Source organism: Argiope bruennichi, chromosome 4 (assembly GCF_947563725.1).
Source record: "Argiope bruennichi chromosome 4, qqArgBrue1.1, whole genome shotgun sequence".
Taxonomy (NCBI): Eukaryota; Metazoa; Arthropoda; class Arachnida; order Araneae; family Araneidae; genus Argiope; species Argiope bruennichi.
The window spans coordinates 103588040-103605821 of record NC_079154.1 but is presented as its reverse complement, the minus strand read 5'-3'; the positions used below and the strand labels follow the sequence as shown (position 1 = coordinate 103605821).

The 17782-nt window shown below is 26.2% G+C and overlaps 1 protein-coding gene across 1 annotated transcript in view; it reads left to right on the top strand.

The window, feature by feature from the left end:
* The window catches only part of LOC129965619 (collagen alpha-1(IV) chain-like), a 124879-nt gene that overhangs the window by 82555 nt on the left and 24542 nt on the right, over positions 1-17782 (top strand). Inside the window, exons 12-24 of the mRNA XM_056079671.1 lie at positions 605-667; positions 956-1054; positions 1737-1790; positions 3005-3101; positions 3884-4006; positions 5077-5253; positions 6470-6679; positions 6916-7013; positions 10518-10718; positions 12278-12446; positions 14251-14364; positions 16521-16723; positions 17174-17327. Coding sequence (XP_055935646.1) covers positions 605-667; positions 956-1054; positions 1737-1790; positions 3005-3101; positions 3884-4006; positions 5077-5253; positions 6470-6679; positions 6916-7013; positions 10518-10718; positions 12278-12446; positions 14251-14364; positions 16521-16723; positions 17174-17327 — 1762 coding nt within the window. The remainder of the gene's footprint in view (positions 1-604; positions 668-955; positions 1055-1736; positions 1791-3004; positions 3102-3883; positions 4007-5076; positions 5254-6469; positions 6680-6915; positions 7014-10517; positions 10719-12277; positions 12447-14250; positions 14365-16520; positions 16724-17173; positions 17328-17782) is intronic.

Sequence of the window (17782 nt, the reverse complement as noted above, 5' to 3'; positions counted from 1 at the left end):
TGTTTTATAATATTAAATTTTCTGCTCAGGCAAAGAAGTGGCTAAATATAAAAATTGCAAATGAACTCTTTTCTCTCTCTCTCTTTTTATTAAAAGAAGGAAAATTTTGAAATTCAAGGATTGTAATGATACTATCATACTGTTTTTACATTTATGTGTAAAATGATTTAAAAACCAGATATTTTTGTACAGTTTTTAAATGCTCAAGAGACATTTCGTGATAGAAATGGATATTATACTACAGTAGCATTTTAGATCCGAGTGGAGAGAGGGATAAGATATATTGCAGTCTCATATGAGAAGTCAATAAATTACTTGAGAGATAGTGATTAAATATCAAAATAATTTCATAGCTTAAAACTTTAAAGATATTTTTTCCTTGAAGTAGTAATATTTTATTGGAATCTTATAATGTAAGATATAAATTGTTTTATCAACAATTTTTTCCTTCAAAAATTTTTAGTGATTTAGAAAATATAATAGGATAAAAATGACTTTGCAGTCATTAAAACCATTCCAAATGTTGATTCTATTCAATATAATTACATAATATGACAACTGAGAAATTACTCTGTTAATGTTATATTTTGTTAATTTTTTTCAGGGTCAAAAAGGATTTACTGGACCAAAAGGGGAGAAGGGTGAAAGAGGTGAAGATGGCCCTCGAGTATGTACTTAATATGTTATTTTCTATTCTAATATAAAAACACTATAAAAATTTCTTTTTTATATAAAGATAATACAAAGCAAAAAGGAAAAAAAGGATAAGCTTATTTAAGTTTGAAACTTATTGCAAAATTACTTTATAATGCTTATGTAATAAATGTTTTGCTATATATTTATACTTCATTTCCTTAATTATATGGCTTTATGAGAAACAGATGTATCAAATTTTATATTTAATAAATCTAAATTTTTTCTGCCTGATATATTTTACTTCCTTTTTGTATTTTAGGGAAAAAGAGGCAAAACTGGATTCCCTGGACAATCTGGTGAAAAAGGACCCAAAGGCGAACCTGGACTGTTTGGTCCAGATGGAAGAACAGGAGTCAAAGTATGTAATTGTATAATTGGTATAGATATATAATAAATTACTTATTTGGCTTTAGTTGATTTAGCAGAATTTTATGCTTTACACATTAAATTTGTTTATTAATGATTTTGAATATGTATTTTTCATGCAAAAATTTTTGGATCTAATCTGATGTGATTTTTTATTGTTGATAGTTTATTTGCACTACAACAAATTATATTGATTTTCTTTAGTACAGTGAGATTTAGAGTTTAGAAAGTAAAACTGGCGATATTCATTGATAATTTTTTATAGTATTTAAAATATTGCATGTCAGATTTCTCATATTTTTATTATTTCTTTTATCAGGGAGTTTATAAAGTATCTAGTTATCTTAAAAATTTGCAGCCTTTTAAATTAGCTGCTGTTATATTCTAATTTGTTTTCTGTAAATAGTATCTCTTGAAACAATAGATAATTAATATTATATTGTCACATTCTCATTATTGCTTTGAAGAACAAATCCAGATTCTATGCACTAATTCTGTTTCTTTTATCTCTTAAACGAATAAAAAATTATTTATTTAAAGCATTACGATTTTTAAAATGAAATATGTTGGCAAATTGCAATAGATTTTTGTTGTATTATCATTTGAATAAAATTGAGCTCTGATAGGTTTTTGTTTATAATTAATACTTTAAAATAAAATAACTTGTTTCATAGGGACCCAAAGGTGAATCTGGCAGAGCTGGTACTCCTGGTGCACAAGGGCCACCTGTAAGTTATAATTTTTTTTAAAACTGTTTGTGCCGTTTTTTGTTTTGCTGTTTCCAGGGAGTTGTAATTCCTTGATTACACATTTAAGATTTAACATTAGTTATTAAAAAATTATGAAATGAGATTGGTAAAAACTAATTACATCATTATTAACAATCTTTAAATATTCTTAATGAATAAACAAATAACTTTTACAAATTTTGGCATATCAAAATCTAGTGTTATATTTAAAAGCTTGTAGTAAAATTCATTGTATTAAATGTTATTTTATATTTTTAACCTTATTAATTATCAAGTAGATTTTTCCCAGTTGTATAAAAATATCAATATTGAATCATCTCTCTCTACAAAAACAAAAGCTGAAAATTGATCATGCTTTTATTAAATGTAGTCTATTAAATTTATTTTCAACCCTAAATGAATGCGTTTAGTATTTTTTTTCAGAATTTATTAAATTTAATGTTATCCTTTTGAAATCTTAATTGCATTTTTAAATTATAAACTGACGAGATGATGAAGTTTCCTCCTTCAAAGCCTGTCTTCTTCCCTTACAGTAATATAATTTCCTATCAAAATTTCTTATGAAGCTTTCTATTCTTATACAAAAATTTGCAAAACAAATGCAAAAAAAAAAAAAAAAATTATTATACAAAAAAACACACACATTTATTTGTCAAACAAAATCCGTTTAACTAAAGAGACTATATATATATATATATATATTCTGAAAACCAAAGGAATTTAATAATAATCTGAAAACTATTCAAAGATTAAATATCAGGTTATATAATTTAATATTTATTCAAAAATGATGTCTTTAATTTTTCACTTAATTATTTTGTGTTCATATGAACTAATGTGAATGAATATTTTAATTGCTCAGGAATAAAGGTAATCTTTTAATAATGTATGGATTATTCTTATTCTTTTTTTTTTTTTGTTTAGCAATTGCATTTATTATCAAATTCCCATAACATGGGACATATTCAATATATATGTGTGTGTACGTGCGTGCGTGTGTGTGTAAGGTTTGATCATGTTATTGTGTGTTTATTTTTCCACCAGTTTATTTGAAATTGCAAACTGTGGTTGATATTTAAATCTTGTTTGAGTTGAAATGCAAATTTTGAATTGATGAGATTATGTTTGGTGCAATGAAGAAATGACTGAAAATTTGTAAAGATTAAACATGTGGTATATTTATAATATTTTAGGGACCTCCTGGTATTATAATCGAAACTGGAGAGGTCATTCCTGGACCTAGAGGACCACAAGGAGTTCCTGGAGATAGAGGTCCACCTGGAATTCCTGGTAAGCATTTTTTTTTTAATTCTATATTATAGTTAAAAGGGAAAGTATTTTTGCTTTCACTGAAAACAAAAAGGAAAATCTACATCTTGGATATATTTTTGCAATTGATTAGTTATACCTATATGAAAAGTTGTAAAAATATTAGTTTTTATCCCTTTGAATCAAATATTTCCATTTCAGTAAAGTCAATAAGAGAAAAAAAGTTTTCTGCTGAATATATTAAGTTGATAAATGCACATTTTTTTTTAAATACCTAAAATACGGATTTCTTTTTATTTATTTAAATAATAGAGTTGCTTTTTTAAAATTCAGTTTTGATTTAAAACCAGAAATCAATATTAGCTCTATCTTCAGGATAAATTAAGTTGGATAGAAACAATTAAAATTTCTTGAGTAACTTTTTTTTGGGGGGGGGGGTAACTTTTATTTTAAGAACAGTTGTTTTTTGTAATATTTTTTCAAAAAAAATTTTAGATTTTTTTTTTATTTAAATTAAAATTTTTTCGAAAGTTTATTTTAAAATTAGTTTAATTAATCATAAAAGCAGTACATAATTTTTTCCACTTCCTTGTTCAAGATCGTTTTTAAGAATTTATATTGTCAAACTTAAAAATTATAGTTAAGAATTATAAATTTAAATTATTCTCAAATAAAATAAAATGCACTTTAATGTATTTTTTAAAGAAAATTAATTACATTTTTTTGTCATATTTGAAGTTTCTTTTGAAATGGCTGAGGTATTCATGGTATTTACATTTACTTTCTTTTCATTTTTTTACCAGGTAAACCTGGTGTAAGGGGACCTGTTGGATATCGTGGAGCTCCTGGTGAACCTGGTTCTCAAGGATCACCTGGAGAGCCAGGAACTATTGGCTTAAGTTTCAAGGGTGAACCCGGAGAAGATGGTAAAATTATTTATGATGGTTTTATTTTCATTTTCTTTTGTTTCAATAAATTTATTTATGTGCAGGCTTTCCAAAAAATGTCTTTAAACTTTTTTTTTAAAGCAAGAAGACCATTGAAAATAAAAATATAGACTTAAATAAAAAAATATATATATAGTCATTTAAATAAAATGTAAATAAACTTAAATAAAAAATATAAGCATTTTAATAAAATGTAGTCTATAAAATATAAATTATTTTTCCTGAATTAATGAATGTTAAATATTTAAGGTCATTGATACTATCATTTTCATTTTAATATGGCTTCATTGCAGGAAATTACACAAGCAGTTATGTGCATCAAAACTAAATCTGTAAAGCACATGTAGCACAAATTTTATACTACATAAATCATAATTTTAATTTCTAAGTGACAATTCGTCATAGAATTTTGATAATATGTTGATTTTTTTTATCCTTCACAGAGTTTGATTGGAAATTTCTTATCAACCGAATGTATTAGTGTTTGACAAATAGTACAAATATTGAAATGCTCTGAGCCTATAAATAAAATATAAATTAGAAAATTCTTTCTATTATTCTTTCTATTTAAAGATGAAATAAATCTTTCTTATTTATAAGCAAACCTTTATATATAAATAAGAAAATTGGTATATTCTTTATTGAATGCAAAATGCATATTTTTGATTTTAATAATTTTTTAATATAAAGAATTTTTTAAAATATTTTGCCCTAGTTTGTTATGCAATGAAAAAAATAAAGCAAATCTTGTTTCATTGTTTTTATGTTTTGGTAGTTCATTCTTTGGGTAATACCTATAATAAGGATTTTTTTATCCCATAATAATTATTAAGAGTTCTAAAAATAATTGTATGTGTTCTTTTGTTACATTGCTTTAGTTATACATTAGTTATCAATATAAGATGAACTATCTATCAATTCTCATCATGAATATGCCCAAAAGAACACATATAATTATTTTTAGCATTCTTATATTTTATTATTGTTTTTTCTGTTTACTGTCTTCATTAAAAAATACACATAAATAACATGAATTATATCTATTATAGGATTTCCTGGACTACCTGGACCTAGGGGCACACCTGGATTCCCCGGATTACAAGGTCCAACTGGTGCAAAAGGAGCTCCTGGTTTATCAGTAGTCGGTCCTGCTGGTCTTGATGGCCGCCCTGGAAAAGATGGTGTCCATGGACTTCCTGGTCCTCGAGGGGATACAGGACCAACAGGTTAGCTCCCCCCCCTCTTTCTAGAAATTGATAGAATTCTGAATTTTGTAAAACAGGTATAATGCTTATAATAACAGTCTGGCATTTTAGTTTTTTAAACATTTATCTTAAAAAATTTTTGAAGTTCATGATATTGCAGGAAAATTCAAAACTGCTTTCATTAGGAAATATTATCTTATAATTGTATATTATTTATATGTGTTATTTCTTTCCAAACTTAATTTTTTTTTTTCAATTTATGATTTGAAACTGTCAAGAAATATTGTGACTGGAATATTAAAATTACTTATTTATTTTTCTAACGTTCATTCCTACTAAACACCTTGATGAAAATAAACAAATTATTTAGAGGAATATCTGTTTTAATGAAATAACTTAAATTTTCTTCAATTTTAAACAATTTTTTGTTAATTTTTATTTATCAACTTTTTTATTACTGTATTCATTTACATCTATCTTATTTGGCTTTAAAATTAGATTTGAATATAAATGATTTAATAACTTAGAAATTGTCAGCCATTTTCAAAGTGAAGATGTTACATTTGTTAATGAAAGAGCTGCAAACAGTTCTTAATTGGAAACTAAATTGAGTGGTTATATTTTTTCCTATATAATAATATACAAACCAAGCTTTTTTTTTTTTTTTTTTTTTGCTATAAAATACATCAGAAGAGTGTTCTGACATTTTTTTTATAGATTGCTTGGGTTACAAAATTATAAATAAAAATTGATGTAACAAGGCCTTAAATCAAGTTATAGTAGTCCTTAAAATTATGCATGCTTACTTTACCCGTGCTAGTTGTAATGGTTCTGCTTGGTCTGCGATTAATGTTCTAACAATGTGTATTCTGGCACTTTTTTTCTTTACAAACAGTTTTCAGTTCTCTAAATATTGTGTGATAATTCAATATCTTAAAACTTTTGACTGTTAGCTGATTTATATAATGTAGGTTTATAGAAATTATTTATATTTGTGTATTAATTATAATTTCTTGACTTGGAAATCTGAAATATGCAGGATCCACATTATTATTTTCTATTATATTCATGATTTGGAATTATTTCTAATTTTTATAAATATATAAAATCCTTGATTTGACTTTAGTCCCTCATATCCCTTGAAAGCTTGAATATGCTTTAATATATAAGTTTATTTCAAGATTTATTTGCTTTGTTTATTATTATCTGTTTAATAATAATATTTCAAAATCTTTAGGAGAAAAAGGCTATCCTGGGTATGGAGTTCAGAAGCAAGGACCTCCTGGTTTACCTGGTTTATCAGGTCTACCAGGAGAGCCAGGAGAACCTGGAATTCCAGGTTCTGATGGTAGACCAGGATTCTCAGGACCAAAAGGAGATGATTGCGGATATTGCCCTCCAGGGTTACCTGGATTTAAAGGAGCTCCTGGAGATGAAGGAAGGCCTGGTATGCTTAAAAATAAATATTTGAAAATTTTTATTAAAAGAAATCTGTTTTTATTTGTTTAATTAAATTTTTATAATATATTTTATTGAATGCTAATTTTATTGATATTTGTTACAAAATATTTACGCTGCTAAACATTAATACATAATTTATTGATTAAAAATATATATAACTAAATTGTGTTCTAAGATAAATAAAAATAATTAATTACCACTTAACATTTCATTTGCATTTAGGACCACCTGGGCCACCTGGTTATCCAGGATTTGTAGGTTTGGCTGGTAGAAAGGGTGCAGCAGGGTTACCTGGAATACCTGGAGCTAAGGGATTTCCAGTATGTATATTGTATATTCGATGCATATTTTGGCATGTATTCTATTGTTAATTATGTGCATGTAATAAATTATTCAACTAAGTGTAATTGTTGAATTCTTATTCCTGATTCATTCCTAAATTATTGCTTTTAATGATAAAGCAAGATAAATCCTGTGGTTGTCCCAAATTTAAATAGTAAAGCATATTCAAGCATTTTGAAAACTCATAAATCTCTATGTACTTTTGGATAAGTATAATTCTTTGATACTTCTCCTTTGATCTAATGGCTTTCACTGAAGCCATTCTATTGGTTGTGCAAAATATTAATCACAATGGCTGTTGAAGAGAGAGGATTGCTAAGCTTCCCTTAAAAAAACAGCTTGAGAAGGGCTCTTCTTTTTCCATTAGGTTCTGGTAATTTGTTTGCAAGTAAAATGAAATAGTCACTCAACATGAATTATGGCAACTCAGATTTGCAGCATCTAAATTAAAAGTTTGTGTACTTTACAGTATTTGTTTCTAAAGTCTTTGCTAATATCTATTGCATTCCTATACAACTAGAAATGCACTCTTTTTATTATTTTCAAGAAACTGGTAAATATGTAGTTGCAAGTCCAATTTTCTTCTAGTAGCAAATAAATTTTCTTTTATTTTTTTTATAAGGAAGTTTTGGGAATTTTTAATTTTGAATAAAATGATTTAAAAAAATGAGTGAAGACATTAAATAACATGAGAGCAGCTTTTCATTTAAAACCAGAACTACATGGCTTTTCATTTATTACAAATACTTGTAATGATAATATGCCTTTGTAAAATGGATTTTTTAAAAAAATTTCTAATATGTGTTTACAAAAAAATTAGATTCTTAAAAATAAAAGTAAGATATAAAATTATGACAAATTATGCTTTAATGCAACATTTTAATGTTAAATTGTGTTTCAATTAATTTTTTTCTTTGAGTTTTGTGTTTAAGATCTTATTTGAATTAAATTATTCTCATTTCATGAAGAAAAGCAAATTACTGTAGCGTTATTAATGGAAGAATTACATTATTTTTACCAAATTATCTAGTTTGTTTAATTATGTATTTTTTGTGTTTGTTTTGATTGCATTATCTATATTTCTAATAAATAAATTAATTAATGATTCCTAAATATAGGTCTATTTCTATCACAACCATAAAACTATTTTAATTTATGTGTAAAAAAAAGCCCCATTAATTTTTCAGAAATTTTTTGAAATCTGGTGATTTTATCTTAAACTGTCTGATAATTATCAGCCTTACCCTTCAACAACATGCCCCCCCCCCCCCTGATGGTTGCTTAATTGGCTATTTTTTTTTTTTTTTTAGTTTCTTCTCTCAAATGAAAAAAGTTCCTGTTTCGAGTTGATATTAGTTGTGATCAATTTGCTAAACATTCTCTTCTTATGAATTTTATTTTGTTTGTAATTGAAAATGTTTGCTTAGAAAGATATTATGACTTGATTCATGTAAAATTCAATCTGAAGTTATTCAAATGAAGTTTTTGACTCATATAATCTATTTTCAATAACTTATAGAAACAATAATTAACTGGTTATTTTTTTATTTCTCTGACTGTGAGCCGCCTTAAAATTTTTACCTTTAATATATGTATTTAAATGATATATATATATAAAATATTTTTGGTTTAAATAGAATGCTGTTTCGAAGCAGTGAAGAGACTTGGTATTTTTAATTTAGTTTTATTCTCTTCCGAGTGGCAAGCATGATTATATACAAGAAAACGCAGCGCAGCACACACAGAAGTAAAAAAAGGGCTGAACAAATGATCACTAGTCTTATATAAAATAGGATTTCTTTCCAAGCGCCAAAGGAATACATGTGTTGACCTTTGACACCTTTTCAAGGGCAAAAGTATTGGATCACAAAATAAAAGAATATTTTAGAATGAAGCTACTAAATTAAGATAATTAAGAATATTTTAGAATGAAGGCTAAATTAAGATAAAATCTTAGAAATTGATTTGGATTAAATTAAGAGTTTAAAATATCATTATATATATATATATATTGTTTGCATGTGTTCTATTTTTTAAATAATTTTTTTTTCAGTTTTTTTTTTAGTGACATTGTAAATTATTTTTGCAGCTTGAATATTATTTTACTGATATCTTACAAAAAAATGTTTTGTTTCAACAGTTTGTTACATATTCAGAATGTTTTTACTCAAGAATTTAAATTTAAAATAGCATAAGAGAAACTCTTTATTTTTGTACATTTTTATTTTTTATATAATACAGGGTGTTTATAAAGTCCCGGACCCATTATGATGTTTAATAACTCATAAAATAATAAAGATAGATTAAAATTAATAACATAAATGGTTAAATAGACTCAAAAAGTTTCATGACCGTTGTCAATGAACTTCCACGTGTGCCCCCTTCGTCGCACGGAGAATATCAAGTCGATAGTCAATTTCACGCCAGGTAGTGACAAGCATGTCGGCATCCACAGAGCCATTTGCGTACATTATAGAGATTAACAATGCCAGAAACATGAAAGGATGCTTCATCAGAGAACATTATGGTCTTCAGAAAATCAGCAGCATCTTCTATCCTCCTTAGCATATCTGTTGCAAAGGCCATCCTCCTAGGCCTATCGTTCGGTTCCAAAACTTGAACAATTTGAACTTTGTATGCATGCAGTCTTAATTTTTTCTTAATAACCTTGTACACCGTCGAAATTGGCATATCCAATTCTGTTGCCGCTGATCTCACAGATATTCTAGGATTGTGTAAAAATGTCTCTCTGACACGCTCAACATCAAAATCACTTGTGCAAGGACGTCTGCAATGTTTCTTATCTTCGATACTTCCAATTTCTAGAAAATTCCTTTTCCACCGCAAGATGCTGTTTTTGGATGGAGGATCTTTTTGGTAAATTCTTCTGAAATTTCTCTGTGCTTGCACTATCGATTTCATTTCTATGAACCACCATAAAATCTGTGCTTTTTCTTGTGGTGTACGCATTCTCCTTAATATCCACTCGAATAAAACATCACATACAAAAGTACTACATAGAACAAACACATCAAAAGTAAACATAACATTGCAATAGTTGCCAAAAACAAAAGAGAGAAAAATGCAATTAATAAACAGACAATATTTAAAAAAGTACAGATATTTAGACTGGAAAATGAAATTATCTGAAAATAACCACACGTGCAGACGATATTTACAAAAGTAAAAGTATTCAAACCTGAAAAGGAAAATATATGAGTTATGCCATCAATAAATGCCATAAGTTTGTTTATATCTTTATTACTTTACGAGTTATTAAACATCAAAATGGGTCCGGGACTTTATAAACACCCTGTATATTAACATGAGTAATATTTTATTGATAAAATAAAGTATTTTCTTTTTTTTGTTGATAATAGGATTAAATTATACAGCAGTAAAATATTTGAATCCTAATCTAAAACATTCATGTTTTCTTTCAGTATTGTTAATTAACAGTGATATTTTCTTTCTTTTTCTAGGGAATACCAGGTCAAGATGGAACTGAAGGTCGACCAGGTCCTCGGGGTGATGCTGGTGAATTAATCTATCCTCCTGGAATCAAAGGACGCAAAGGTGAACAAGGTGATGTGGGATTTGATGGTCTTCAAGGACCTGAAGGAAGACCTGGCCTTCCTGGATTAGTTGGCTTCCCAGGCTTTCCAGGACGTAAAGGAGAACCAGTATGTGAATTTAAGAAAATTTCTTTACTTTTAAAAGAAGAAAAAATTTTTTTGAATGGAATGACATTAAAAAAATTACATCAGCTTATTATACACAATATAGTAAAAAAATAAAAATGCATTTAAAACTTTATTTGTTGAATATAAAAATTACATTTAGAATTTGAAATTAAGAAATCATTTCGATTGCATGAAAGAAATGAAATATGAAGTATTGTTGATTATTTTTAATAGCTATTTATTAAAATTTTCTTAAACTGGTAGGTATTATCAAAATTTATTATAATTATTTGTTATTTAGTCTTTATTAACTTTTCCGCTAGCATTTAAAAATAATACTTAAAAATTATGCTGTTTACTCAAAAATGATAGGGGTTTATTTTTTTTTTAATGAACTAAATTAGAATCTCTAAAATATTTTAAATTTTTTTAATTAAGCTGAAAGGAATATTATATCATCTTGTTTCATTGGACATACCAGATTTATTCATAACTCCTATTGCACTTAGAGCATCTAAATTTGTGTTTGTGATTCTTTGACGAAGCATTATTATAAGAGAAATATATTTGTGCAAAACCTTCAAATTTTATTTTGTGAAAGTGATGCAAACTGTTTGGAAGTTTACTGTTGTTTCTGAATAAAGTTATCTGGAAACAGTCATTATATAATGTACCTCCCCCCCCCCTTATTGTTTTCACCTATTTTTTTCCCTTCACAAGTATATTGGAGTACATTTCTATTTCATATCATATGGCCATTTTTTAAAAATTTCTCTTTAACTTAAAATCTTTAGTTCTGTTTTATTATTTTTTAAATCATTATATGGGTAACTGGAAAAAGACTAAAGATCCTAGACAATGAACTACCATTTTAAATGTTTAGATAAATCATTTTTTGCACAGCATGACCAAATCTGCTATTAAATTAATTATAAAGTTCATAATAATTTTTTTTTAATATTGAAATAATTTGGTATTCTGTATTGACTATATCAAAAGAAATCTGATGGTGAATGTAGTGAATTACAGTATGTCTATGCTTATATGTTTTATATATATATATATATAGCAACATCCAAGTCTTAGCTTTGTAGCTTTAACAGAAAGAAAATAAAAATTCTGAGAAAACTAGAAGGTTTCAATAAATTGCTATAAAATAATGTTATATTATTTATTTTGTTAAAAGAATTTGAAACTTATTTAATTATCTGATATTAATAAAATCAGATAATTAATAAGTTTCTAATCTAGTTTGCTATATAAGGAATATTTGGAAAAATTATGTAAGAAATTGTCTTTAAGTTTTCTTAAAGAAGTAATTTTATTTTTAAAAACTTGTTTTGCTTCATTTTTATTCAAAGCAAAATCTTAAGAATACTTTAGATTTAATCTTATGAAATACTTTGAATGATTTTTTAAAAATAATTTTAGCATGGTAATTTTTTTTTTATTTTGTTATAAATGTAAACAAGTCTTTTCAGTATTTAAAAAATTATTCATACGTTTTCTTCTACAGTTAATTTATAACTTCAATTTCATTTTGATCTTTGCCATGTTAGGGAGCTTATGGTGAAGTTGGATTGCCAGGTCAGGATGGTTTAATCGGTTTTCCTGGGACTCCCGGTTCAAAAGGAGAAAGAGGTGATGATGAAGTTGGTTTACCTGGGCTGCCTGGTTTAAAAGGATATCAAGGTTTAGATGGAATTCCTGGAAGAAGAGGGCAGAAAGGTTAAACAATACACTTTCCTTAATAATTGATATAAAGCTATCAATATTTAAATTTCAATTCTGAAAATATTTTTTTCTTAATTATAAAGTTTATAAAAATTATTTAAAAAGGAATATCTCTTTCTTTATTAATAGAAAGGGAAATATATTTATTCAAACATTCCAAAGCAAATTCTTCTTCTTTGTAGATATTTATACATATGTGAATTTTCTTGGCTTTCTTTTTTTTTCTTCTATTGGCAAAAGAAACTCTAAAATCATGCTATTATTTGTTAGTTAAATAAAATTTTTCTGTACTATATTCTGTAAATTTTTAGCAATGCTTCTGTCACAAGTTTGATAGATTACTCAGCTGCCTGAATGTGAAATGGAAATATTTTCTCCTTGTTATTAGCACTAGTGATTTTATATTGTCATTTATCTTGTAAAAATTGGGAATAAATTTTAAGCATGTCATTTCAATCTTACATTATCACTTTAAATTGAATTTTGGCTCCATGTTTTATTATTTTTCTTTTCAGAACTGACTTCTTTGATCTATTTTTTCTTATGTAGAATCATGATTCTTGTCAAATTTTCAATATACGTAAAATGCTTATTACATTCTTCTATTAAAGAGGCAGCAATTCTGCATAAATTTTGTTCTTGATACTGGGCTCTTACAATGTTTTTAAATAATTCTTTTGAGTGTGTATGAAGTATTTTATGGTTTTAGTACTGAACTATAATGGCATGAATGACTTAAAAGTAAAAAGAAACAAATTGTTGAAGCACTCTGTTTAGTAATTACCTAGCACATTATAGTGAACAAGATCGTGAACAGTCAGCTCTTCTGATTTTAATATAATTAAAATATTGCATAGAAATCATTGATCTTTACTGGGTGTTTATTTTTTAAATTAACATCGGGATATCACATTCAGAAAATTGAAACCAAACCAAATCAACATTTTATGCACACATTTTACTGTTTATCATTGGTCTACTTAAAGATATAGGACTAATGGTAATGTCACTAAATACTGAAGTAATAATGAAATGGCAATTCAGTGAAATAAAGAGGCAGACTCTATTCAATAATTGAGATGTTATTCTACTCCTGAAATTACATTGTTTCTTCCTTTCCATATTGATTGCTATGCCATTAAAGCATAGCAATCAGCATGGAGACATGTATATCATATTGACTTAAGGCTTGTACATGGAGACATGTATATCATATTGACTTAAGGCTTGTACGGAATCAGAAAACACCAATGGCTTGTATTGTTTCTTTTTCTTCTTCTTCTTTTTTTATATTTTAATAATGCAGAAATTTCATGTAATATAGAAATTTATAGAAAAGTGGAAGAATATTTTTCTACCCATTTTGTTGTAACTAGTTAAAATTAATTCAAATAATATTATTATTTTTATTAATTTTAAAATTAGCTTAAATTTTTTCATTTATTCTTAAATACTTTGATACTTAATTCTCAGGACATTGTATTTGCAACAATATAGCAGAATAGTATTTTTCTTACTTATTTTGACTTTCATTTTAATAAACTTCATATAAATTATACATTACAACAAAATTCTCATTAACTAAAACTGGAAGTCCAAATATTATTTATGATCTTAATTCATTCTTAAATATACAATAAGTATAATTATACCCTATATATTTTAAATCTAAATAAATAACAAGAGCTCCACTTCAAATATTAGAAGTTGGTATCTAATTTTTAAAACGATTTTGTTCTTTGTTATTAATTATTATTTTTTTTACATTTGTTCAATTACATATGTTTATTTGTTTCAGGCGTTAAAGGGGAACCATTTTCTTATAAAATGCTAGAAGAACAACGTCAGCTTAAATTAGGCCCTCCTGGTCCACCTGGACCTCCTGGTATCCCTGGACGTCCTGGTCTAGAAGGTATTCAATTTTCTTATTGAAAAATGTATGCTGAAAATTATTTTTATGAAGGCACAATGTATTGAATTTTTATATTAATAGTTTATCTTTTTGCCTTAGGAAAGTTACAAATTTCATGAATTTCCTGTCATTAGAGCTTTTAAAGTTTTCTAAAATTTGATTTTCATAACAAATTCTTTAAAGTGATGAGGAAAATATGCATTAAAAATAATTAATTAGTTAATGTAAAGCTGCTCCCCCCCCCCCTCCTACAACTGAAGTTGGTTGATCTTCATTATCTATTCAAAAATGTCTTCTTAAAAATTGAATCGATCAGATCTTAAGGAGAAATATATGTATGTGAATATATATAAAATAAGATTTAAAAAAAAGGAGCGAATTTTGAACTGATATCTAATTTTTAGTGTTATTAGGCTGTCTTATATAAATAAAAGAACATAATACATTAAAATTTTTTAATATTTCTGATATTTTAAATTGTTTTTTACTTGCTGTAATTATCCTTTATTCTTACTATTTTTATAGCAGTCTTCAGCTAAAAAAGGATATATATATATATATATATATATATATATATATATATATATATATATATATATATATATATATATATATATATATATATATATATATATATATATATATATATATATATATATATATACTTTGACTTATTTCATATTTAAATTGATTTCTCTTCTCTTCTTGATGTACTAGAGTTTTGATATTGGTACACATATGCTGTTGATGACAACACATTGATATTTCTGAATTTAATTTTAATTGAAATTAATTGATAGTTAATTTCAGTTCTATACTTATAGCATCATTTAGTTCTGAAATTTGAAAAAAAAAAAAAAAAAAATGTTTGAAGATCCTATAATGTTTATAACTAGCCACCTTTCACAACCAACTAATATATTAGGATTATTGATTATGCTCAATCTCAATTAAATCTGTTTTGTATAGCATCATATTTATTATTATCTCAGCAAAGCAGTACAACAATTTCAGATTGACATTTATTAAAAGTCTTAAGTTTGCAGTTTTATATCTATTCTGTTTATTGTACGCATGAACCTCCTACTGAAGTCAAGTTATATGGTGTCAGAGTCACATGAAAAATGTGATTGTGTGTGCCATTTTTTATATCTTAGACCATATAATCTTATGCTGCACTTTAAGTTCAATTTCTTACTCCTTATACAAAATGTGCAGTAGATTCCAGTATTAAAATGACACACCATATTTAATGAGAAATATATGAGTAGTATATTAGTTGTCTTGAAGATTAATTTTAGAAGCATTAAAAAGAATAGCAAATAAAATTACTTAGTACTTCGAATACAATATTTAATATCTTAGAAGGATTTGTTTATAGATAGTAATAAAAAATGATGAAATAAATAAGCTAAAATTGTATAATGATATCTGTATATTGTATAAATGATAGTACCAAAGAATTTGACCTCCCCCCCCCCTTCCTGCTAATAAACATAATCTTTATTCCTTAGTTTTCAACAATTGGAAAAAAGAAAGGAATTATTAGATAAATTTGTAGAAAAAATGAAATGACTTAAATTTCACATCAGTGAAAAGTATTATTATATATTTTTTAATGTGGAAATGCTTTAAATGCTTTCTGAATTTTGGGATGTATACAAATAATTTATACCTGCTAATATTTCAAAAAGTTGTATGTGAAAACATTTTTATTTAATTTAGATTTCAAAATAAATAACAATTTCACTGAGATGCTTATTTCTTGGAAATAAATTGTTCATACAGACATACATTATTAGTAGATATAATGAATTGCCAAATGACCTTTTATTTGATACAGTTGCTTAGAAACAACATATTTTTATATGAAAAATCTATTGTAAGCATGCAAAACACAGATTTCTGGATAATAATGAAAATAAAGGAATTAAAATAAATTTGTAAGAATTAATTAATTGATAAACTTCCAAGGACAAATAAATAAATTATTCATATTTTGCTCAGTATGTGCATCTCAAATATTTTTTTACTTCTTATTGTTTGCCAATTAAAGGTATAAAAAGTAAAAAAAAAATTTTGGTTAAAAAATATCTCTTTTCAGTATATTAATAAAAGTGCATTTTTAATAACTTTTATTTTCACTATCTTTTTAGGTAAACCCGGAAGTTCTGGTCGAGATGGATTACCAGGAATGCCTGGTCCAAAAGGTGAACCTGGCTTTCCTGGAATATCACAAAGAGGAGAACCTGGTTTGAAGGGCTATCCAGGATTACCTGGTGATTCTGGACGACCTGGACCTTCAGGGGAGAAAGGAAGGAGAGGAGAAGATGGCTTGTTTGGATTACCTGGAGAAAAGGTATTTTTTTTTAAATAAAAATATTTGTTCTTCAAATTTTTATAATTGTAATTTTTTTTCTAATATAAATGTCAAAAATAATTATTAGTTACTATTTCATATCTATTTAATAGATTATATAGTTACATCAACTTTTCTTTTAATATTTTGAGATTTTTGTTCATTTTATTATCCATTAGCTTACTTTTAAATTTGGAATATTCCTGATAATAAAGCTGATAAAATAAATATTTATTTTATCCATGTCTGATAAATTTATTATTTGGACATAAATAAATGCAAATACAAAGATTCGCCTGTTTTATATAATTTACTGTGGGTTTGTTTAAATTTAAGATTTGATATTAGCGCCTGCTATTTATGGCATTATGTCATTCTATTTAATGTTAGCATAATTCATTTTTCACCATTATCTAAATTCCACTTTCACATACTTGATTATTTCCCAAGGGTGAAGTAGGTGATGTCGGTTTAGATGTTCTTGAAGGACCCCCAGGCTTTGTTGGGCTTAGTGGTTTGAAAGGTGAACGAGGTGATTTAGGTTTGCCTGGTAGAGTCGGATTCCCTGGGGAACCTGGATTTTCTGGCCCCGATGGACCTAAAGGTATTTCACAAAATATAATTTTCTTCATATCATTTTTATCAGATAGTGCTAAAATTAATAAGGTAAATAGTGCTTAGTTTTTTAATTTCCATCTAGAAAATTTTTGATTTTGTCTTTATTTGTGTCTTTAATAATAGATAGATATCACAAAAGTATCTTTTTTTGTTATTTTTTCTTGTTTTGTTTCTTTACACATCTGAAATTGCATTTAATGAAGTAATTTTAAAAATAATATGAAAATAATTTTAAAAAATCAAGGATATTTTTTTAAAAATTAAAATTGTTTTATTAAGCAGTGTATGATTTCTTTTGTTAGAGTGTAACATTTTAATTTTTTTTTATTGATTGAATATGTTTATTTCATATCCAGTATTAGGATAAACTAAAAATTGTTTTAGCAATCTAACTTGTATGCAGTTAGTATAAAGTTTTCTTTAAATTTATTTATTTTTAAA